This window comes from Sorex fumeus, unplaced genomic scaffold (genome assembly GCF_029834395.1).
Source record: "Sorex fumeus unplaced genomic scaffold, SorFum_2.1 ptg000002l, whole genome shotgun sequence".
Taxonomy (NCBI): Eukaryota; Metazoa; Chordata; class Mammalia; order Eulipotyphla; family Soricidae; genus Sorex; species Sorex fumeus.
Window position 1 is genome coordinate 14,099,938 of NW_026606059.1, and position 26,193 is coordinate 14,126,130.

At 36.9% G+C, this 26,193-nt stretch overlaps 1 protein-coding gene across 1 annotated transcript in view; it reads right to left on the minus strand.

The window, feature by feature from the left end:
• CNBD1 (cyclic nucleotide binding domain containing 1) overlaps nucleotides 1-26,193 on the minus strand; it is a 400,318-nt gene that overhangs the window by 158,290 nt on the left and 215,835 nt on the right. The window contains exons 7-8 of the mRNA XM_056112619.1: nucleotides 17,221-17,358; nucleotides 15,244-15,376 (exon numbers count right to left, since the gene is read on the minus strand). Of these exons, the coding sequence (XP_055968594.1) occupies nucleotides 15,244-15,376; nucleotides 17,221-17,358 (271 nt within the window). The remainder of the gene's footprint in view (nucleotides 1-15,243; nucleotides 15,377-17,220; nucleotides 17,359-26,193) is intronic.

Consider the following 26,193-nt stretch of genomic DNA (forward strand, 5'->3'; position numbering starts at 1 on the left):
TTTGCTGCTACTGTTTTGGGCATATTGAATACGCCACGGGGAGCTTGCTGTGCAGGTGGGATACTCTCGGTAGCTTGCCGGGTACTCCGAGAGGGATAGAGGAATCTAACCTGGGTTGGCCGTATGCAAGGCAAACACTCTACCTGCGGTGCTATCATTCCAGCTCTTTCGAATATTAAATGTAATAAAATATTATGAACTACTTTATAAAAATTAAATTAAATTAAAAAATACAAATAAAAAAGAAACAATAGATAGCCCATAATTATGTTGGTAAATAATTCTTCTACTGATCTCTAACAAAGGAGCAAATGGAGTACAATCTTTGACATAAGACTCTAGAACAAATGAACATTCACCTGGAAAGAGAGGACCCAAGCCTTAGAATTTGCACAAAAAAGTAAATCAAAATATATTACAAACATAAATGTAAGTTGCAAACAATAAAGTCCTAGAAAATAGCTTATAACAAGCGATTGAGATGGTATGTTTTAGATACTGCCTGAAAAACATGACCATAAGAAAAACAACTGACAAATTGTACTTCAAGAACATTAAAAAAAAACTTAAAAAAAATTAAATTTCTTTTAATTTTGGGCACCATGATTTATATTATTAGTGGTATGGTTTCATGCCTGCAACGTTTCAATGCAACACTATCCACCGGAGTGTCCACTTCCTTCCACCATTGACCCTGTCTGGACTGCTCCACCTACCTCACAACCACATCCCATCCCCTGCCCTGGAAACTCAATTCTGTAGACTAGTCCTCAGAGCATGTTGCCTTTGGCATTTGGTATTGCCTTACTGTGTCTCTTGTTTTGTTTGTTTTGTTTTGTTTGGGGCCATACTTAGCAGTTTTCAGGTATCACTCTTGGCTCTACGCTCAGATTTCACTTCCGACAGGGCTCAGGGTGGGGGTGGGTGGAGGAATAGGGGTTCTAGGAATCAAACCTGGGTTGGCTGCATGCAAGGCAAGCACTATATCCACAGTATTACCTCACGCCTCCCAACTATATTCCTTCATATCTCATTCATAAGTGATCATTTTGCATCTGTCAGTCTTCTGGCTAACTTCACTCATCAAGATACTCCCCAGATCCAATTTCATGGCAGCAAATTGTATGGTTTCATCTTATTTTTATAGCCAAGTAGTATTCCATTGTAAGCATGAGCAATAATGTCTTTTTCCATTCATCTGTTCTTGTACATGAGATGTTGGCTATTGTGATTTTGGCTATAGTGAATAATGCTGCAATAAAACTAGGAATACTACTGTATTTCAGAACAGAGTTTCTGTGCTCTTAAGATAGAAACTAGGAAACAGAATTGCTACACCGTATTTAAGCCCAATTCTTTGAAAAGTGTCCATATTGTTTTCCAAAATATTGAAAAATTAAGATAATGTGATTATAAAGGGCTGGAGAGATAGCACAGTGGGTAGGGCATTTGCCTTGCAAGTGGCCAACATGGCCGAGTTTGATTCCTCTGCCCCTCTCGGAGAGCCTGGAAAGCTACCAAGAGTATCTCACCTGCATGGCAAAGTCTGGCAAGGTTCCCGTAACGTATTCGATATTCCAAACACAGTAACAACAAGTCTCAAAATGGAGATGTTACTGGGCCTGCTCGAGCAAATCGATGAACAACAGGAGGACAGTGTTTATTTTTTGTTTGTGATTATAAATCATTCAAGATTTTTTTAAAGATATTTTGGGGGAAGAGGGGTATATGGTGCTCAGGTATTATCCTGGCTCTATACTCAGGGATCACAACTAAAGGAGGGCAGGGGGAATCATTTGGGTAACGTGGTTTAAATATGGATTGGCTGCATGTAAAGTAAGTACTCTACCTACTTTGGCCAAAATCCTCAAGATTTTGGGAATTGTTTCTTTCAATTTCTCAACAACAAAAATATTCATGTAAAATATTATTGTCGTAAAAGTTATCCAAGAAAATATATTTAGGGAATAGCAAGTTTATAAAATTGAAAGCATGAATATCTAATGAATAAACATTATCCTAACCACTGCCACATTCTCATGAAAACTGAACTGATGAAATAGATTTAAAACACACTTATACACACACACACACACACAAACACAAACACACACACATATAGTATCTTTCCGACCTTAATACTACAGTATATATTTTGTTTTTTCATTGTTTTGTGCAACATCCAGAAGTGTTCAGAGTTAGTCCCTGCTCTGTGTTCAAATATTGCTCTTGGTGGGGCTCAGGTGACTACATGAGGTGACAGTGATGAAGCCAGGAACAGTCCTGTGTTTTGTCATGTGCTTTGCAGATGTGCAAGTTATGTGTTTTGCCTTCTGTCCTATCTCTCTGACACAAATTTACTATATTTTACATATTCTAATTTTGATTTCTGAAAAATATTTGAAACTTCTATTCTGGCAGTAGAATAGTCCTGCTGGTTTTCCACTGGGATGGAACCTTGCATACAGAAAGGCAGTATGTGAAGAACTGAGCCAGTGTATTGATGAGTGCTAACAGCTGGTTCTTCAGGTGTTCGGGTCTGACCTTGCCTGGGCCGGGTGCTGTTTGCTTCTTTACAGATGAAATGGTGTATTGGATTTAGGAAGAGAGAACATTGGGAATGACATATCCATCCTGTGGAATTTGGCATGTGGGCAGGTGGACATGGCTATCGAAGAGATCTGAGTAGAAGTCATCGATAATCTTCTGCATTTCCCTTCTGGAAGATGTGATAGATCCATCAGGACATTGGAGGACAGTCATCTTGGTCTTGTAGTTGCAAATGCTTTTCCCGGCTTCTGCCGCATCTGCCAGCACTGCTGCTCTTCTCTCTTTGAGGTCTTCCTTGATTGCTCCTCTGCACTGCTTTACAAGCTCATACATTCGCTTACGGTTGCCTGAGGCTTGCGCCAAGACACATTGGTGAATAAGGTCAAGAATTTTCGAAGCAGGACCGTACTACTATAAAAGAAGGGAGACATCCACGACATTGGCAATTATTGTCCGATCTGCCTGTTGTCCTGTTTACAAGCTGTTCACTCGAGTCATCCTGAATAGGATTGGCAGAACAGTAGGTGAAGGACAACCATGCGAGCAAGCCGGGTTCTGCAAATGATTCAGCACCATCGACCACATCCACACTATAACCAAGTTCATTGATGTTTCTCAGGAGTTCAAGATGCCGCTCTGTCTAATGTTCATTGATTTAAAGAAGGCCTTTGATTCTGCTGAGATGGAAGCAGTCATATAATCCCTAGCCAAACAGGCGTTCAAAGTCAATACATCAGGATCCTCCATAAGCTGCATTATGGATTCACTACCAAGATCTCACCATTCTACAAAGAACTTTGTACAAAATACATGGTTATGTTTTTCAGGCAGTATCTAAAACAAAAGTAAAAGTACAAAGTACTTCTTTGTAGAATGGTGAAATTCTGGTCTCAAGAGAGGGGTTTGGCAGTGTAATAACATTTCACTGAAACTCTTCTGTACCACCCTCGAGAATGTTATACGACAACTGGAATGGGAAGGAATGCGAGTGAAGATAGATGGTCGCCAACTACAGCATCTCTGCTTTGCTGATGACATTGTTCTAATAACACCAAATATTAGCCAAGCAGCACAAATGCTTGGCTAACTTTGACCATGCTTGTGCCAAGCAGCACAAATGCTTGGCCAACTTTGACCATGAGTGTGGAAATGTCGGACTCCAGCTGTATTTCATGAAGACAATGTTTATGAGAAACGGTCTCATTCCTGATGTTCCTTTCGCTCTCAACGGAACGAACATTTCCGAATGCAACAGTTATGTGTACCTAGGTTGAGAAATCAACGTGATGAACGACCTGGCACTTGAGTTGCGCAGGAGGAAGAGAGCAGCTAGGAACCCCTTCAAGAGCGTCAAGGAAATAGCAAAGAGGACTAAGAAACTCCGGCTCCAGGCACATCTCTTTGATTCCACTGTTCTTCCTTCATTAACATATGCCTCAGAGACCTGGGCCTTATGAAAACAGGATGAGAACGCTATTCAAGTCTCCCAAAGAGGAATCAAAAAGCTATGCTTGGAGTATCATGCTTTACTCAAGTGAGAATGAATCTGGAGTTCCAAACTCTGTTGACAGTCAAGAATTAGGGACACTGTCTCGTTTCCCAATGCATCGAAAATCAGATGGGCTGGACACATAATGAGAATTGGAGACAACCGCTGGATTAGAGCCATTACAGACTGGATTCCACGGGACATCAAAAGGTAGTAAGACTTCTTCGTCAAGACCCTGAATGATCAGTTTGAGGTTCTTTGTGTTCCTAGAACAAGCAGACGCCATTGGGCTACACTAGCATGCAACAGGAATGAATGGAGACATTACTGTTGTCCACTCGAGCAAATCAATGAGTAATGGGATGTCAAGTTATCAAGTGATCAAGTGATTCTGGCAACTCCTTTGTATACTTAAAACATAAAATGTTAACATTATTTTAAATCACTGTTATACAAAAACAAGCAAGCATTTAAGTGAATAAAGTGAAAAATATACCCTATTCTGTGAAAGATGATATACTAGTATGAGAAGATTAAGCAGAGTTGAGAAAATATTTGTAAAATATCTGAAAAAACTTTATTATCTAAAAATAAATTGTTAACAAAGAAACTATAAACAACATAATAAAAAATGCAATGTAATATAAAAATGAGCTAAGAACACCAATAGACACCTCACCAAATATGTTATAATGGTCAGAAATAAACTCATAAAAAAATTACCCTCTCATGTGACTAAGGGAAATACTAAAACAAGAGTGAAAATATTTCTGTTGTACTCAAGAGTTGCCTTCAGCTAAGTTTGGGACCTTGTACACTTAGTCAACATAAAAGGGATTAATATAAATAACTAGGATTTAGAGCCAAGAAGTTCAACAATAGTTTCAAAGTATGTTTTCTGTGATGAAACACCCTTTTTTGAGTTAGATATTAAATATATTTTTTGCTATTTTATTGACATTTTTTATTTATCATTTAACATTCACAAATTGTGCAATTTTTTATTATCTTTACGACTATGTTTGGTTTATCAAACTCCTACCTAAAAAGATAGAACATTTAAGTAATCTGCAGCACTGTCCTCCCATTGTTCATCAATTTGCTAGAGCGAGCACCAGTAACGTCTCCATTGTGAGACCTTTTGTTACTGTTTTTGGCATATCCAATGCGCCACGAGGAGCTTGCTAGGCTCTGCCCTGAAGGCAGGATACTCTTGGTAGCTTGCTGGGCTCTCTGAGAAGGACAGAAGAATCAAATCCAGGTCACCCGTGTGCAAGGCAAACACCCTACCCGCTGTGCTATCATTCCAGCCCATATAATTTATCAGCCAACAAAAACAAGAAAATAGCATGTGTGTTTGTGTGTGGGTGATTCATTGATAACACCTTAGGTTACCAATACTTCTTTGGTGTTTGCATGACACCTGGTTATATTCAAGGGTTACTCCGAGTTCTGTACTCAGAATCACTCATGGTGTGGTGTTGCCTGAGGGACCATATGGGATGCTAGAGATTGAACCCAGATGGGCTGCATTGAAAGCCAAGAGCTCTACTGACTGTATTAATACTTCAGTTTGCCAATATACAGATGGCATACCTGGAAACAGGTTTTATTAGTGAGAAAGTGGTTGATATTTTCTCTTGTTGTTTTGTCTTTTGAGGTCACGCTTGGTGATGCCCTAAGGTTACTCCTGCCTTTGAGCTCAGGAATCACTGCTGGTGGTGCTCAGCTGACCCTAGGGGATGTCTGGAATCAAACTCGAGTTGGTCAGTCCCGAGCAAATCAAGTGCCCTAGCCACTAAGCTGTCTCTCCTGTCCCCGATGGCTGTTGTTTTCTAACAGGTTGGAAATGCCTAGGGAAACTTTGCTCTGTATGATAAAAACTGATTATCATCAAATTATAAACAATTTATATATAAATATATACATGGATTATAGCACAGCGGTAGGGTGTTCGCCTTACAAGCGGCCAACATGGCCGACCCGAGTTCGATTCCTCCGCCCCTCTCGGAGAGCCCGGCAAGCTACCGAGAGTATTTGATATGCCAGACACAGTAACAACAAAGTCTCCAATGGAGACGTTACTGGGCCCGCTCGAGCAAATCGACGATCAACAGGAGGGCCTTTACTTACTTTACTTACTTATAACCAATGTACGTTGGCATCTGAAGCAAAAGTAAAACTCTACAAACTTGAAAAACAGAAAACTAAATCAAACACCTGGAAATTAAACAGTGCTCTATTGAACAACGAGTGGCTTAGACAGGAAATCAAAGAGGAAATCAAAAGATTCCTAGAAACGAATGAAAATGAAAACACGAGTTACCAAAAATTATGGGACACAGCAAAAGCTGTGTTAAGAGGAAAGTTTATAGCTCTACAAGCATTCCTCAGGAAGGAGGAGCGAGCACACATAAGTAACCTAACCTCACAGCTTAAGAGCTTGGAGAAGGACCAAAAAAAGGAGCACAACCCGAACAGGAGAAAGGAAATAATAAAGCTCAGAGCAGAGATTAACGAGATGGACACCCAAAAAACAATCCGAAAGATCAATGAAACCAAGAGTTGCTTCTTTGAGAAAATTAACAAGATTGATAAGCCTCTAGCAAAACTCACAAAGAAAGGGAGAGAGAAAACCCTAATAAACCGAATCAGAAATGAAAAGGGGGTCATTACAACAGAAACTACAGAAATTCAAAGGATCCTCAGGGAGTACTTTGAGAAACTTTATGCCACGGAACATCAAAACCTCGAGGAAATGGATAAATTCCTAGACTCCTACAGACTCCCAAGGCTGAACCAAGAAGACCTGAAATACCTGAACAGACCTATCACCATCAAGGAAATTGAAATGGTAATAAAAAGTCTCCCCAAGCACAAAAGTCCTGGCCCGGATGGATTCACTAGTGAATTCTTCCAAATCTTTAAAGAGGACTTACTCCCTATCCTCTTTAAGCTTTTCCACGAAATTGAAATATCAAAAACATTTCCGAACAGTTTCTACGAAGCAAATATCACACTGATAACAAAAGCAGACAGAGATACCACAAAGAAAGAGAATTACAGACCGATATCCCTGATGAACACAGATGCAAAATCCTCAACAAACTACTAGCAAATAGAATCCAACTACTCATCAAAAAGATCATACACCATGACCAAGTAGGATTCATCCCAGGGATGCAAGGATGGTTCAACATTCGGAAATCAATCAACATAATCCATCATATCAACAAAAGAAAAGATAAAAAGCATATGATTATATCAATAGATACAGAGAAAGCATTTGACAAGATCGAGCACCCCTTTATGATGAAAACCCTAGCCAAAATGGGTATAGAGGGGACCTTCCTCAACATAATTAAAGCCATCTACCACAAGCCTAGAGCAAGCATCATCCTAAATGGGGAAAAACTGAGAGCCTTCCCTCTAAGATCAGGGACGAGACAAAGATGCCCACTCTCTCCACTATATTGTTCAATATAGTACTGGAAGTACTTGCAATAGCGATTAGGCAAGAAAAAGATATTAAGGACACTAAGGTAGGAAAGGAAGAAATCAAGCTCTCACTATTCGCAGATGATATGATACTATACTTAGAGAACCCAATAACCTCCACCAAAAAACTCCTAGAAACAATAGACTCATATAGTAAAGTTGCAGGCTATAAAATCAATACCCAAAAGTCCATGGCTTTCCTATATGCAAACAGTGAGAGAGAAGAAAGCAACATGAAAAAAACAATCCCATTCACAATTGTGCCCCAGAAAATCAAGTACCTAGGAATCAGCTTAACTAAGGAAGTAAAGGACCTGTACAAAGAAAACTACAAAACGCTACTTCAGGAAATAAAAGAGGACATGAGGAAATGGAAAGATATCCCCTGCTCATGGGTCGGGAGACTTAACATTGTCAAAATGGCAATACTACCAAAAGCATTGTATAAATTCAATGCAATCCCTATAAGGATACCCATAACATTCTTCAAAGAAATGGAGCAAACAATCCTGAAATTTATATGGAACAATAAGCCCCCACGAATAGCTAAAGCAGTTCTTGGGAAAAAGAAAATGGGAGGAATCAACCTCCCAAACTTCAAACTGTACTACAAAGCAGTAATAATTAAAACAGCATGATACTGGAACAAAGGCAGAACTGTAGACCAATGGAACAGGGTTGAATACACTGACATCTCCCCTCAATCATATGACCATCTAATCTTTGATAAAGGTGCAAGTAATGTGAAGTGGAATAAGGAAAGCCTCTTTAACAAATTGTGCTGGCATCACTGGACAGCTACATGCAAAAAAATGGGCTCATAACTCTGCCTAACACCATGTACAAAAGTAAGATCAAAATGGATTAAAGACCTCAACATCAAACCAGAAACCCTAAGGTACATTGAAGACAAAGTTGGCAAAACCCTCCATGACATTGAAGCTAATGGTATCTTCAAAGATGCCACGCCACTCACTGAGCAAGTGAAAACAGAGATAGATAAATGGGACTATCTTAAACTAAGAAGCTTCTGCACCTCCAAAGAAACAGTGACCAAAATACAAAGACAGTCCACAGAATGGGAAAGGATATTCGCTGAATACACATCTGACAAGGGCTTGATATCCAGGATATACAAAATACTGGTTAAACTCCACAAGAAGAAAACATCCAACCCCATCCAAAAATGGGGCAATGAAATGAACAGAAACTCTCTCAAAGAAGAAATCCGAATGGCAAAAAAGCACATGAGAAAATGCTCTACATCATTAATCATCAGGGAGATGCAGATCAAAACCACAATGAGATACCATCTCACACCTCAGAGACTGACCCACATTCAAAAGAACAAAAGCAACAGATGCTGGCGCGGATGTGGCGAGAAAGGGACAATCCTTCACTGTTGGTGGGAATGTCGACTGGTTCAGCACTTCTGGAAAACAGTATGGACGATTCTCAAAAAATTAAAAATTGAGCTCCCATTTGACCCAGCACTACCACTCCTGGGATTATATCCCAGAGAGGCAAAAATGTATAGTCGAAGTGACATCTGCACTTGTTTGTTCATTGCAGCACTCTTTACAATAACCAGAAACTGGAAGAAACCTGAATGCCCAAGAACAGATGACTGATTAAAGAAACTTTGTACATCTACACAATGGAGTACTATGTAGCTCTTAGAAAAGATGAAGTCATGAAATTTACATACAAGTGGTACAACATGGAAAGTATCATGTTAAGCGAAATGAGTCAGAAAGAGAGGGATAGACATAGAAAGATTGCATTCATCTGGGGGATATAAAGTAACAAAATATGAGATTAATATTCAAGAATAGCTGAGATCAGCACCAGGAGGATTACTCCATAGCTTAGTGGCCAGTCGGGCATTCTAGAGGAAAGGGCAGCTCAGATAGAGAAGGGAACACCAAATAAAGGGTGTTTGGAGGATCCTCCCAGGCGGGGAGATGCATGTCGAAAGTAGACTATGGACTGAACATGTTTGCCACTCAATGCCTCTTTTGCAGACCACAACACCCAAAAGGAGAGAGAGAACACAAGGGATTGCCCTGCCACAGAGGCAGGGGGGGGATGGGGGGATGGGGGTGGGGGGATATTATCCATGGTGGTGGAAAATGGGCACTGGTGGAGGGATGGGTATATGATCATTGTATAATCAAACCCAAGCACAAAAAATTGTAAATCTACAACTGTACCTCATGGTGTTTCACTAATAAAAAAAGAAAAATTATAAAAAAAAAAACAACTCAACAAACTTGGACCATAGAGATAGTAGAAGAGGTACTACTTGCATGCAGCCAACCTGGGCTCAATCTCAACACAGCACCAGTTGCATCTCCCACATACCAGCCCTGAAGTTTTCCCCTAACGCAGAGACAAAAGTAAGCCTTGAGCATCGCCCCAACTAAAGCAAAATAAATTACAAAGTTAATAAAGAAAATGGAGTCAGACAATAAGCTTATTTTGTAGATTCCCATGGATTAGTCCTAAATATTATTAAGCCTTTCAATAATTAATAAATCTCTCTAAAGCTTGATCTGATACAAATGTGTAACATAAGATCAAAGCACAGATAGTTGTGTGTTGTGAATCACACTATTGACCATTTAAAACTTAGATAATAAAAGTATAATGTGAGCTATATTCTCTACATTTTCTGATGAAAATTCAAACTTAATCTCAAGAAAAGACAAGAATTATTATATCTAATGCTTCTCATTGATATATTACATTTGTCACTGCATAAAGGAAATGTGATTAGGTTGACAAGACTTATTCTTCACCTAGTTATGTTTATTTATAAGAACCCTGGTATTTCAGAGCTTAAAGGGGCTTTGAAGTTCATCTAGTAAAATTGGCACTCTTCCCTATGGAGAACAAATGACTTTTTAAACTGTGTAAGTATAAACTAGAATCAACTGAAAAATATTGGTAATTTTATGTTATTCAATATAATTATAGAATGTCAAAAGCAATCATTTCCAAAATTATTTTTCATGAAATTTACTAAAAAAGAAATTGAAGCCATCATTAGTCTAGAAAACTGTGTCAGGTCAGTGAATACACAATTCTTTAAAGCTAGGTTTAAACAATTTAATTGATTACTTAGAGAAGACATAAATTAGCAAACAAATGCAAATAATAATCAAATTATTAGTAATAAAATATAATAAACCATAAATGTATTTAATGATTTTAAATTTCATACTCTATTAGTTCACATGGTTAAAATGTATTTTCATGGTGATTCAATTCAAAAGGGGAAACAGAAAATTTGAAATAACATTGCAACAAAATATAACACTGTCTGTAGCATTGTGAGACTTGTTACTGTTTTTGGCATATCAAATACACCAGAGGGAGCTTGCCAGGCTCTGCCATGTGGGCGAGATACTCTAGGTAGCTTGCCGGGCTCTCTGAGAGGGGAAAGAAATCAAACCTGTGTCAGTCGCATGCAAAGCAAAAGCCCTACCTGCTGTGCTATCGCTCCAGCATGTATAACAAAAAATATGTATATATTTGATTATAATTTATTTATGCTTACATGATCTGAAAAATATTATCTTGACAGAATAACAATATTGAATATTATATTCAATATTATATTCAATATAAAATGGCCCTTGAATGGGCCAGATAGACTGTAAAGTGCATACGGCACTTGCCTTGTATGCAGTCAATCCTGATTCAATCATTGGAACTAGATTTGGTCCCTGGAGCACCACAGCAGTAAACCATAATACTGCCAGGTGTGGCCCAACCCTTTCACCCAAAAAAAACACCAATTATCTTATGAAATTAATCTAACAATCTAATGAATAATTTTTTTGACAAAAGTAGAATGTATGATAAATGAAAAGCACTAATATTTAGAAATACGTTTCTGTGTAATACTCTGAATTTAGAAAATTTGATTCATCTTTTTTTTTATGTAGGAGTACTGCTATTTATTCAGCCACTAATTAGCTGATTGAATTGGGTGTGAACTTCACCTTACTTTTTTTTTCATAATTTTATGTGTTTATTTTTTTCTTGTATTTATTTGCTGAATCACTGTGGGAAAAGTTACTAAACTTTCAGCTTTTAATCTCAGTCATACAATGATCAAACACTTCTCCCTTCACCAGTACTCATTTTTCACTACCAAGAACCCCAATACACCCCCCCTCCCACCCCTCCCAATGACTGTGAGGCAGATGATTTCTACTTAACTCTTTTCTACATTGATCACATTCGTTACTTCAACAAATGATGCACCATTATTGTTTAGAATCCCCCCCCCCCAATCAGAATTGCTGAAAAGGCATTGTGAAATACTTTGTTTTCTATAGCTGGTTATGAGAATCATATAATCTTGTGTGGCCGCAATAGCGACCTTGCAATTTTGGATTTCTGCAAAAAGCCAGATAATTATGAGACTGATTTCTGTGCGTCTAGTGCTATGGCTGTGCTGGAGAGACGCTTGTGGGGGACAACTGGTAACCTTGGTAGGGCTTGAAGGACGAGCTGGTACCGTCCCCCTTCCCATGAGACTGCAGTTGCCCCATTACTGCTGGCTTATACCTGGTTTTCTGAGGCGGTGGCCACCTTGCTGCTGGGCGGAAAAAAGGCGGAAGGGAGCAACACCTTTTTCCTCCCAGGGAGGCATGGTGTGTAGTTTAATGCATGGTCCATTCACTTTTATGCCGCAAGCTGCCAGGCTCTGAATTATGTCCTTTTGCCTCTGGAGGTATGGCCATGCCGGAGAGTCACTCATAGGGGGCAACTCATGACCTCAGTAGGGCATGAAGGACGAGCCGGTACCTCCCCACTTCCCATGAGACTGCAGTTGCCCCATCATCGCTGACTCATACCTGGCTTTCCAAGAAGCTCTAAGGCAGTGGCCATCTTGTATACGGTACAGATGCATTCTGCCAAAAGCCACTGAGTTTTGAGATTTGTTTCTGAGTCTCTGGGATCATGGCCATAATTAGCTTGATCAGGAGCCAGAGAGGCCGTTTGTAGGTGGCGACTCTGGGTCTCACTGGGATGGGGAGGAAAGGGGTGGTTTCACCCCCATCTGGTGAGGCCCCGCATGTCTCATCACTGCAGGCCCAAACCTGACTGTCCAGTGGCCTCTGGAGGCTGGTGGTCACCGGTCCACCAAGGGGAACAGGTCAAGGCACGAAACCTATTCCCACCTGGAGTGGCCCAGCACCAGTAACCTACTGCAGGAACAGGATGCATTTCTGCCAAAAGCCTTTGGGTTCCGAGATTTGTTTCTGAGTCTCTGGGATCATGGCCGTTAAGCAGTTCAATCAGGAACCAGAGAGACCATGCCTCCAATTATATAGATGAGCCGGAGGTGGTTTGTGGGTGTGTCTCCCACATACCTAACTTTTGACTGTTTACTTTCTTGGTAAACATTGCCTCAAGTTTTTGGTGTCTGGCCAAAGACACAGCAGCAATCTTGGGGTATCTGAAAGCCTGATGGTGCCATCAGGCTGCGATGCACTAACCTCACAGGTACAAATTGACCTGCTGGCAGCATCATACCCCCATTGATTCATCTTTTTTCTAAATTAATCTAGTGTTGGATTTTTGTATATATGTTGGGAAAAATGACATTTATATCTCATCAGAGAAAAGTTTCATGCAAATTTAACACAACTAGTATTCAATTTTTATAAACAACAGAAAAATATGACCATATTTTTAAATATGACTATATTTTTAAAATAAAATATTAAACACTGGAAATGAATTTTCAATAAACAAAGAGTTTATTGTCTCACTAAAAGTAACAAGTTTATTATGAAATCTCAGTTTCTGAAGCATAAATACTGTTTCCAGTGAAAGAAACCTCTATACCTATGCTGAATCACATTTTTTAAATTATTAATTATTTTATAATTAACTCCCTCCCGGATGGATTAGACAGATTTTATAACCATAATATTTTTAATTAGAACAATTACATTATGAGTTTTACAATTCAGACTTTTCATTCTTACACTTGAATATCAATCTTGATTCAGAAATTGTCTCCACTTTACACAATATTGTGGGAAGCCAAGAGCCCTCTCATAGACCCTGGCCATGGTTCCCATGTTAGGAACTGTTTGGGACAGACATTGGTGACAGTCTCCCAGGGCTTCCTGACCTCAGTGGATGCCTGATCTATAGCAAATAACATCAGGCTGACAGTTATCTTATCTGACCTTATCTATAGTAAACTCCAGGATGCATCTACTGCCCTAAGACCCTTTGATATACAAATGTAAAGCTCAGGATGCACCTACTGCCATAAGACCCTTTGATGTACAAATGTCTACCTTGAATGTTAGGTAAAGCTCTTGTTGCTGACCTTACCATATGTGGTTATATTGCTTCTGCTCCTGACTGAGCTGCCCAGACCCTATATAAACATTCTGTACCCTTCAATAAAGCCTGTCCCTTTTTCTCTCTTTTTCTATTTCTAAACTGTACTCTGTCTCTTGTGTCTCGTGTTCATTCGGTTGGTCCCTCCTTGCACCATCGGATCAATCCTCGGGCCACCTCCGCGGGCCAGAGAGTGGTTTCTGGGGCCCCTTGCACAATATCACGCATTACGATGACAGCATGGTAGGCTTGGGGTGGATTCAAGGACCTCTTCCGATCTAAGACTAGATTTTTTACTGTTTGACTAATAGAAGTGTGAAACAAAGTAGAAATCTCTTTGTTCTTTGACATTGTCTCCAGAGGGACAATAAGTACTGAAGGGAATCTAAGATTCCCACCCTACCTATCACAGTTCTTCTTGTGCTAAGCATCTTAGGCAATTTAGACTTCAATATCAAATGTCAGAGAATGAGTGCTTACATAAAAAGCATCTATTTCTCACAGTGTGAGAATCTAGAAAGTTGAAGACCATGGTACCACAGACTCAGTATCTGCTGAGATCACTTCTTACTGGTTTATAGACTGCTGAATCCCTGTGCCGTATTATCATGTGGCCCATAGGCGCGACCTCTCATGCCTTTGAGAATTTATTAATTGATTCATGATTGTTTTACTCTCATGATTAAACTACCTTCTAAAGTTCCCACCTCTAACTTATACTACATTGGTGACTAGAACTGGAACATAGGCTCTTTATACAACAAACATTCTGTCCATTGCACTTGACATCTTTTATTTAATGTGCTCATAGAGGAAACTTTAGGAAAAATGATTCAATTCCATATACAGTTTTGGAGTTAGCATAATCCAGGGAAACTGTGGGTCACTGTGTAATAAAACAGATATAAGCAATCAAACTGACTGCTTAAGTAGACATTCAACCAGAATACCTAGAAACAGATTATCAAAACTTTTATTGCATTACTCTTTTAATTTGATCCTTACTTTGACTGTTAGGTTGGAACAAGAAGTTCCAACTACTGTAGGAATTACAGAGTAATGTAGAAATAAATCTTTTCCTGAGCTACCCTTTAAGATAATAGGGACTAGTTTTTAAATTTAAAAAAAGTCAATAAATTTCTAATTTAAAGGTAACACCAAAATATTAGAAAAGGTCATGTGAAAAATATTAAATATAATTAAATACTAATTAATAAATATTAGGGCCTTTTACCTAATAAAGCATTAAATTAAGAAATTAGAGCAATATAATTTTATAAAGAAAATTGTAGTTTCATAAAGGAAATATCCAAAATTCATTAACTCACCATGACCTGGAGAAAACTTTTTCCACTTAATGAATGTAGCTAACTTACTTATGGAGACAGTAGGCAATTCCACATAACATGGACACTTACTAATTAAGTTTTCTTTTTTTGCAATATCATGTTTCATCATTTCCTAAAAAATGATCAAATTTTCTGAGTTAGAAAAATATAAGGAAATAAGAAAGGAATGGAAATAAGGAATAAAGTAAATGATCTATATTAATAAAAATTAATATTAAATATATTTGAATGGTAGGGCATTTGCCTTGCACGCGACTGGCCCGGCTGACCCGAGTTCGATTCCTCTGCCCCTCTTGGAGAGCCCGGCAAGCTATGCCTGCACGGCAAAGCCTGGAAAGCTCCCCATGACGTATTCAATATGCCAAACACAGTAACAACAAGTCTCACGATGGAGACATTACTGGGTCCACTCAAGCAAATCGATAAAACAATGGGAGGACAGTACAGTGCAGTGAATTTTATAAGGACATCATTCTATAATTGCATTTCATTTTTTCTTTTTCCTTTTTATTTGGAGTGGGGGTGTGTTTGGGTCACACCTAGCTGTGCTCTGCTGGCAAGCTCAGGGAACTATTTGGGGTGCTATGGATCCAGCCAGGGCTGGCTATGTGCCAGGCAAGTGCCCTACTTATCTCTCAGGCCCCACAATTTAAATTTTTAGCCTTCATAACTGCTATTAAAATTACATTTCTCACTGTTTGTAACTTTTTGTACTTTTAATATTAAAAAAACACTCTTATAGGCAGGTATAAAATCAAGTTATATCAGGTATTATCAAATGATTAGATTTTGAAAGTAAGATAAAATATACGAAACAATTTTTCTTAAGCCATCAGTACTCGAAGCAAGGATGTGCAAGAAAACCAATTTCTAAAATAGCCACTGATACTACTAACACTGAGATCCTTGCACTGACAGCAATAACCAACACCGAAATCAAGAATGCCGTTATCTTCTCATCTCACTCTGGTATAAGCTCCGCCCCTCAACTCTCAAGCACAAACACTCAACAGCACCTAACATCAGTAGCCTGTACCAAGAGCCTAAGGATTAGACTAAGAGAGAATTTTACAAAGATCACGGGTTTAGGAAACCCCCAATCCCATCATTTATGCAATCTTCCTCTGCATCCAGGAGAAAGGAAAGAGGAAAGAGGAGAGAGGGTTTAACTAAAAAGAATCAATATACTCTCTCCAGACAGCAGAATTAAATGGTCAGAATTTGGTTATGATGCAAGAAGTTTGGGGTTTAGATGTCTCACTCTGAAATAGCATGCCAATAATTACCTTGTAGTTTTGTTCACGTGTGTTATTTTCTTTGTTTCTTGGTGGGATAAAACCCTGGGATGTAACTCAGGGCTTCGCACATAAAAAAAATTGCTTTAATGTTGCACTATATCCCTGGCTCCTAGCAATTTTTTTCCTGAAATAAATTGTACAAATCAGTCTACCTGGTCATGTCAATACATGAGATACTGTTGATAACAAAGATGCATGTTTGTTAAATCAATGAGTGCAGTTTTTTTTGGGGTCACACCTGGCAATGCACAGGGGTTACTCCTGGCTCATGCACTCAAGAATTGCTCCTGCGGTGCTTGGGGTCCATATGGAATGCCGGGAATCGAACCCGGGTTGGCCACGTGCAAGGCAAACACCCTACCCGCTGTGCTATCACTCCAACCCCTGAATGCAGTTTTAAATGTGTGGAAGACATAAAATTCTTTAAGTATACATAAAATATATTCTTAGAACTCTTTCCACCCAACATTCATTGCTATCAGACTTTTAGGTAATGGTCATCAAAAAACCACGTTTGTATAGTATTCAAGTTAGTAAAATTTAGAAACTAAAAGAGACAAGACTCTTCTCTAAAGTAGAAAAAACTTGCTTAAATGAATACACATATTTATTTATACACATATATACAAGCACACACATAGATAAGATAAAGCCATACCAATTTTAAATTTTCATATTGTTTTGCAGGAATTTTAATTATTTCACAATCTTCTTCAGTGACCACTGCATATGCTATTTTGTCTGATTGAATGCCTGGTGTAATTTCAAGAGTTCCAAAGGTACTCCATTGTTTGAGCTGTAAAAATAGCAATATCGAATTAGAATTCTGCTTTACTCATCAACATAAAAATGCTTGTTGTAGATTTAGGGGTAATGTAAAAGACTATAGGAGTTGAGAATTATAGGTCAAGGCCCAAATCTATGAACAAATGAGTCACACTTTGGCTTAATGTCCCTTCCCAGTAATAGAAAAAAATGTGTTTTTTCTTCCTGACATTAGAATGGAGAAAATAATGACGAACAAATGTTACGCTTTATTTTAAGATTTATTTTAAAGACTTAGAATAATATTTGGCATACATTAGCCATTCAGTAAATTTCTACTAAAGAATAAAAAAAATGTATATAACATTATGTTCCCTTTAGTATCCTAATGTTTGTAAAGGAGTAAATGTGTTCTATAAATAATCAATACAATACTATAGGTCCTTACTTATCACTCTCATTGCTTCTTAATCACTAAAATCTTAGGCATTGGTTCACAATATAATCAATTTTACTATTGATTCATTTGTATAAATGAAAGGAAGGTTCATAGGGCATCTTTTTGCTTAACAAATATATCACCAAGTTTCTCAAAAGATCTTCAAAACGTTTTATATTAAAAAATCATTTTTATTCACGCACTAATTTATTTATTTTCTTACCCACTTACTCTAATCAGACACCACTCACGGTGGCTAAAGTTTATCCCTGATAATCAGTCGGGCAGGCAGGAGCCAGTGCCAGACAGGACACTCTGACACCACGGGATGTGCGCAACGCACTCTCAGAGATGTTCAGATTTGCCAGTACACCCGAAGTGCTTCTCTTTAGGACGCGGGGAGGGAAGCAGAGTGCCCCGGATGGGGTTGACTGATTAATTTCCTCAAAATATTGTTATTCTTGAACACAAATACTAACACGTTGGCAACAGAACAGTTTGTCAATGTGTCTGCTGCCAATGCCACCACCTCCCACTCCTCACGCACACAGCTTCCTTTTGACTGATGAGATAGTAACTGATGCAAGGTAATAAAAGTTTTTTAAAGCTATTATTATCTCAGAAAAATAGTAATGTTAAATGTCAACAGTTACAGTTCAGACCAAAATTATTACAAAGAGAAGAAACATTACATTTTCTTATTTTAACTGTGTATAAAAGGCGCAATTATAACTCCAAAAACAATTTCAAGTAAATATTTGTTTCTTTTATATACTGATACTAGTAATATCTATTTAAATTACCTGATTAATATAAGCATAAATATCAATAGTGTACCAATATATTAATTAAAGTATTAAAATATTAAAGTAATTAATTTAGATTAAAGTAAGATGAATGCGTTATATCAAAGTGATATATTAAACTAATATGAATACATCATATTAATTGCTATCAATATATGTTGAAATAGCTTTAAGCTTGAAAATATAACTACTTATTAAAATGTTCAAAATTAACATTCATATTACAGAAAAATAGGATAATTAATAATTGTTAAAATATTAGCTTCATAATATTCCTAGTGAAAAGAACAGAACTGATGTGAAATATTAATTCATTAATATTTTACTTATATCAGCAACATTCTTAAATGTCCATGATAAACTACTATAACTGGTTTCACTTTTTAGTTAACAGGTTTGTGACAGCACTGAACTCATGTTTCACTCAATATGATAAAGGAAGTACAATAAAATATTTTTGTACCATTAGCCTGTAAAGGTAAAAAAGGTAAAGGCCCTCCCGTTGATCGTCGATTTGCTCGAGCGGGCCCAGTAACGTCTCCATTGGAGACTTTGTTGTTACTGTGTCTGGCATATCGAATACTCTCGGTAGCTTGCCGGGCTCTCCGAGAGGGGCGGAGGAATTGAACTCGGGTCGGCCATGTTGGCCGCTTGTAAGGTGAACGCCCTACCCGCTGTGCTACAGGATAAACTGTAGGTATCTGCTTTTGCAATCAGGTTTATTAGCTGCCTTTCAACTTAAATTTTTATTTCTCATTTGTTATTGCTTGTCTGATAATTTTGGAGACTATTTTTTATGCATGAAAGATGTTCAAAACCCTTTTTATTCTTAAAATTTTCATTATAAGGATATCTTTAAATGCTTGTTGGTGTAAAAATAGAGAACTTTGGATACTGACAATGGGTGACATAAGCTCTTATATTTTCTACTGCTTATTTGAAAACTGGATGAATGTTCCTCTTCACAAATATAACTTAAACAGAAGCTTTGCTACAAACATAGAAATAGCAGTTTTTTTTCTTTGATTACATTCAGTCCATCACCTTGGAGCTGTAAAATTGTTTCATTAAATGTATTAAACAAATTTGTCAAGTTAATATGTAATTTTGGGGATTGAATAAATTGGCTCATAAAGCATCATTTTTGTTTTCTAGAAACTCTAAGCCAGAGTCTATTAAACCAATCCAAGTAGGCAGCCTTTGACAGTCAGCAAAATTCTTATAAACATCAAGCAAGTGCCTTCTTCATCACTTTTCATACAAAGTTGTCCAAATAATCATTCAATGAATTGCTTCTGATTTCATTGACTGTTTTAATGACATAGGCAATGACCTATGTATAGATTTTTGTCAGCTAAATGTTGACTTGAGTGACACAGTGGAAAATAAACACATTTGGAATCACTCTTTAAAGATGGAAGAAAACCCTATTAGCACCCTTTCATCATGGGAAGATTATCAGTAGCAACTGAAAAGATGTAAGAGGAATTTCTATTACCTTAAAAACATTCTACCAATAAATGAAACATTTATTCTCCTTTAGTGTCAGTTTATAATATTTAGCAATTAATAACTCTGTTCTTTATTATTTAAAAAGTTCTTTCCCCATTTATTTTGCTTAATCACCTTAATTTCATCACAGTTGCAGTATAAGACAAAGTTTGTATCTGTTAGAGCTACTTTATATGACATTAAGAATGGACATAAACATTAGTTATTTGGATGGATAATAAGGTAATTTCTGATTTGTAGCCAGGTTTACTCTGACTAAGAGTCAAAAACAAGCTCATTTAATTGTGGACATCATTTATTGTTTTCAATCATTTTTATGTAGCTATATCTTTTAGTAGTAATGAGGTGATATCTCATTATGGGTTTTTGCAATTCATTAATAATAAGCAATGTGGAATATATATTTGTCTGCCTGTTGGATATTTGATGGTTAATTTGGAGACATGTCTAAGAACATCTTATCCCATTGTTTGTTTATTTGATATTGAGTCATGCAAGTTATATATTTTGGATATTGACTTCTTGTCAGATGCATGATGTACAACTATAATATAATTATATGCTGCATTTAACTTCTGTTGTGATTTCTACCACAGTACATAAACCTTTCAATTTGATACATTTCTTTATTTTTGTTTTTCTTTCCTTGTTGTTAGATTCCCAGTTACGACAAAAAAGCCAATACTATAAATTATTTTGCCTAATTTTTTTGTGATTTATAATTTCAGGTTTTATATTACAGTCTTAACCCATTTTTGAACTAACTTGGTGTGTCATAGTAAGTAATGCCCTAGTTTCATTTTTCCTTTGCTTTTGGTTATTCGTGTTTGCCATTCTCAATATTTAAAGAGGTTTTATTTCTTCACTGTAACTGTTTAGCTATATAATAATTAAACTTTTAGAGAACTAAGGACTTATTTCAAGATTTTTGGTTTTATTCCACTGGAATCTGTGTATTTTTTATTCTAAGGCCAGACTATTTAGATTAAGAATATTCTCTAACATCATTTGAAGTAAGAGAGTGCGGAACTCTAATTTTATTCTTTTTTTTCTCAGAATTTCTTTAACTATGCAGGTATCTGTTTGCATATGTATTTTAGAATTTTCGTATTTTCTTGAAAAAATATCAGTGGGGTTTTGAGAGGAATTGAATTGAATTCGTAAAATGCTTTAGGTACAATTTCTATATTTCATGGGCCATACCCAATGTACTCTTGGACTTTTATATGATCACGAGGTCACACAGTGTCAGGAAGGAACCATAGCTTTCTATGGAAATGGAGTCAGACATCATTAAATCATAATTATGATTTACAAATCCTAAATTAATAATCATGGATTAAACAATAATAAGATACACATGATTGTGACCTAAACTTCCAATTATTCTTCCTAAAGAAGTTTAGCTCTCAATAGACTAATGCAATTCCTTCATAAATTCTTATAAAAGATGAAGTTTTCTGATTGGTTCTAGCAATTAAATACAATCTTTCCCAATTTGACTTAGTGATCTATAATTGCTGTCCAAGTACTATGAATCAAAAGGTTCCCACATCATATATACTTCTCCATAAATCCACTGCCTTTTCCATTTTAGACCCTTCCACTCATTCATTTTTAATCACCCAATCATAGATATGTATGTGAGACTGATTTAGACCTATCTATACAAATTATACCAATGAACAAGTTCTAAAGAATAAAACATACTAATTCAATGAATTTGTAACTGATTGAAACAAAAGTCAAAAAGCACAGAAAAGTGAATCGTATGACAAAAAAGCAATAGAACAATCTTGGAATATATATATTTAAAATACCCAGGGCACAGGGTGAAGCAAGAAAATATTTGGCAGGAAATAAAGCTTAATTAGTTCCTTGAGAATTCACAGAGACTATAAGGAAATGGTTAAGGAGCATACTCTTCCAAGTATAGGGAAGAAAATATATAGTAGTAAGAAAATAATACAAAGTTTCATTGAACTACAGGTAGTTTTTCAAGGCTACGCAAAAAAGTGCACCAGGGAGTTAAATTTCTAAATGAAGAGCCTTGAAATACATGAAAAGGAATCTGAATATATCTTGCAAGTGCCTAGAAAGGACTGAATTATTTTACGCAAGGGAGCAACAAAATAAAATTAGACAGGTGTTCAATAATATTCCACTGACAACGTGGTTGATGAACTGATGGGCTTCATAGATTACAATGAGAGGAACTTGTCACACAACTGATACCAAAAACTAAAAGTCTGATGGTACAATATGGAATAAGTAATGAAATATAAAGCCATTAAAAACAGTAATAATCATAGTAAAAAATGAACTCTAACAATATGCTCAGCATTGTTGCTATGTCAACTCACAAAGTTGGGTATTACAATCCTTGTAACAAGTGCAACTTTGTCTCCTATTAGGGACAATGACATTTCTTATATTTTGTTTCAGTGATCCCCCGGTTCAACCACAATGTCAGATATATTTTATGTATGTGTGAGTGTGTGCATATGTGTGTATGTGTCTGTGTATGTGTTAAATTGTGTACCATTTCAGAGACATTTTTACCAAAAAAAAAAAGAAAACCAGAAGAATGGAAAATGGAATGTGTAACACTATAGCACTGTCCTCTTCTTATTCATTGATTTGCTCAAGCAGGCCCAGTAACATCTCCATTGTGAGACTTTGTTGTTACTGTGTTTGGCATATTGAATATGTTACAGGGAGCTTTCCAGGCTTTGCCATGTGGGCAAGATACTCTTGGTAGCTTGCCGGGCTCTCCAAGAAGGGTGGAGGAATCGAATGAGGGTCGGCTGGGCCGGCCACATGCAAGGCAAATGCCCTACTGCTGTACTATCGCTCGCTCCAGCCCATTATTTATAATAATGGGTAATATTATGTATAATATATATAATATACTATATACTGTATGTAATATACCCTATAATGTACTATATATATCATATGATATATTATATATCATATGATAGATTATATCATCACTGTCTGCACTGTCCTCCCGTTGTTCATCGATTTGCTCAGCAGGCACCAGTAACATCTCACAACAAATTGTGAGACTTTTGTTCCGTTTTGGCATATCAAAAACCTCACAGGTAGCTTTTCAGGCTTTGCCATGTGGACTAGATACTCTCGGTAGCTTGCCGGGCTCTCTGAGATGGGTGGAGACCATAACAAGCAATACAAAACAAATTGTCTAGCATTGCCTTTTTGGCAAGTTTGAGTGGTGGTGAGACTCGTGTCAAAATATTGAATGTAACAGATTATATCAGAATCTGTTAGTAGGTATTATATTATAATAATACCTATTATATATTATATCATATATAATATGCTATAATCATATGATATGAGATTATGATGTGATATATGATATAATATATTATAATAGGTATTATTATAATATTACCTATTATTTGTGATTCTAAAAGTTATATCACATAGGAAAGGAAGAGCCACTTTCAACATCAGCCATATGGCAGCTCCCACGTGCATCTGAAGCCTTCCAGAGCCGGTCCTGTTGGATCAGAGCGACATCCTCAAGTTTCCCAGATGGACTTTCAACTCTGTGTCACCATTGCATATCACTTTCTCGATATTTGTGAGGGCAGGAGGATAGGAGATTTATTACTTTTTATTTTATTATTTGTACTATTGAGAAAAAACAAGAATATTTACTGAATAAACAAAGCAACCCGCCTATTAAAACAAAAGTTGCATACAGTAGCCAACTCTTTAGAAAACTAAGATTGAACTTTTTGTGATCCTGTGATAATTCTTAGTATTTAGCCCAAAATGCAAAATAATTAATTTAAAAAAATCATGCTTATCTATGTTCATGAAAAAATGCTTTTTATAGCACAACTGTACTCCTTTTTAAAGAGAAAGAGATAAATGACTCAAGGACACATTTTTTTTTCTGTCAGGTTAAATATGTGAACATTTTGGGAAATTGTATTGCTTAATGAAAATCTGCTTTCACCCGCCTGTCAAATCATTTAACAAGAGCTCACATGGACACAAGATACAATCAAGCAAAAAAAAAAAATTAAGAGGATCCCATGCAAAGATCTCATTGTAAAAGGAAGGAGCCCCATCTATGAAGGAAATTTAATCATCTCACGCTTTAGGAAATTTTTTCTCGACTTTGACTTCTGAGAACTCTGTCAAGTTCTAATTTGGCCTCTTCTCTGAGCATATAGGGAGCCCATTTCCTTACTCCAATATGTGGAAATTACTCAAAACTGCCTCAAGCTAGATTCAAACAGTGAAGGGGGTATGAGAACAAGGGACCCTCTTTTACTGTTGATAAGGATGTTTATTGGCTCAACCTTGTGAAAACCTTCAGGAGAATTCTTTAGAAAACTAAGATAGAGTTTCTTGTGATCCTGTGATAACTCTTCTTAGTATCTAGCCCAAAATGCAAAATCATTAATTAAAAAAATTATGCTTATCTATATTCATGAAAATGCTTATTACAGCAGCCCGCACATGGAAACTATGCAATTAGAAAATAACAATAAAGAAGTCATAATATGCATACATAAGTGAACTTCACATTGCTATAAAAATGAAAGAAACTTTCAGCTTCTTTCAACTTGGGTGAAAATGGGGTGCAGGGGATATCATTTAAGAACAATGAGTCAGAAGAAAAGGAAAAATACTAGATGATCTCGATCAGCTGTGTTTTGTTGAGAAACTAAACAAGGGAACGTATAGTATACCTTTAACATGCATTCAACACCCTACTATCTACTGAGGGGAATGCAACGGTGAATAAAAAGTAACAGCAAGATGGTAGAGGTTAGGTAGAATGATTGCATACGTTAAATCATAAACATTAATACTACTGTACCATGTTGCCAAGACTATAATTTTAAAAAAATTTCTCCTGAACACGGCTTGTTTTTTTTGAAATACTCTTTGTCTGGCTTTATCTTTCTGGGCAATTTATGTTAATGAATAGCACATTTCTATAGATAATTCTAACAATAGTTTTCTAATGAATTCAACATTGTATGTACACAGCATAGCACTCAATAGAAGAATTACATATTTCACCAAACAAGTCAATTTAATTTTTTGCATCTAATTAAAGGTAATTTCTTTTGATTTATTTTGAAAGTAATTTAAAAAATTAGTTTGGGGCCATACTCCAAAAATATTCTTTGAAAAATATTCGTACTACTTTCCACAGAACCTGGCCCAGTTTATGTGTCCACTAGCAATGTATCAGGGCTCCCCTTTCTTCCAGGGGAGCCATACCAGCACTTGCTATTTCAGAAATTTTAATTATTTTCAACTTACTTTCCCTAAGGCCCACAGCCACCGGTTGCTGTGGCAGACAGAAGTGTGTGGTGGGGCCACTATGTTATGAGTCTTAACCTGGAAATGTGGAACAAAGTTGGTGCTTGACTCAGAGTATGTTGTGGCCATTAGGGTTCCACAGTCACAGCAGTGCCAGGAACTGAGCCCAGAGAAATCAATACCAGGCCTATACCCTACCTCTGGAGAAATATCGCTGACTCTGGGGTTGGTCATTTAGGCATTATCATGGGTGTGAGGTGACTTCTCCTTGCCATTTTGATTTTCTTTCTAACATTTTCTTTTAAAACCTATCTTTTGTTTTGCTTTTATGTTTTAGGTCCCAACTGGCAATGCTCAGGGCTTTCTCCTAGCTCTGTGCTCAGGGATCACTCCTGGTAGTGCTCAGGGATCAAATCCCAGTGGTTGAGTCTAAGGCAAGTGACTTTACTTTCTGACTTTACAACAAAAATTATCTTGTCAAAACTACTTTGTGTATACATGTGACAACAGTCACAAGGCAAAAATATATATGTTCAATCAATGACAGATTTTACCAAATCAAAATGTGTCTTAAGAGAAAAAATTCTATTTCATCTGGAAATAAAAAAGGATTTATATGACACAAACAATTTTATTCTGTGTCCAGGATTTTAATATGTTAAATTAAAATATATTATATTTTGTATTATGTAATTAATCGATAATCACGACGACGACCATCCTGTTGTTCGTCGATTGCCTCGAGCAGGCCCCAGTAACGTCTTCTTCATCCTAGCCCTGAGATTCAAGG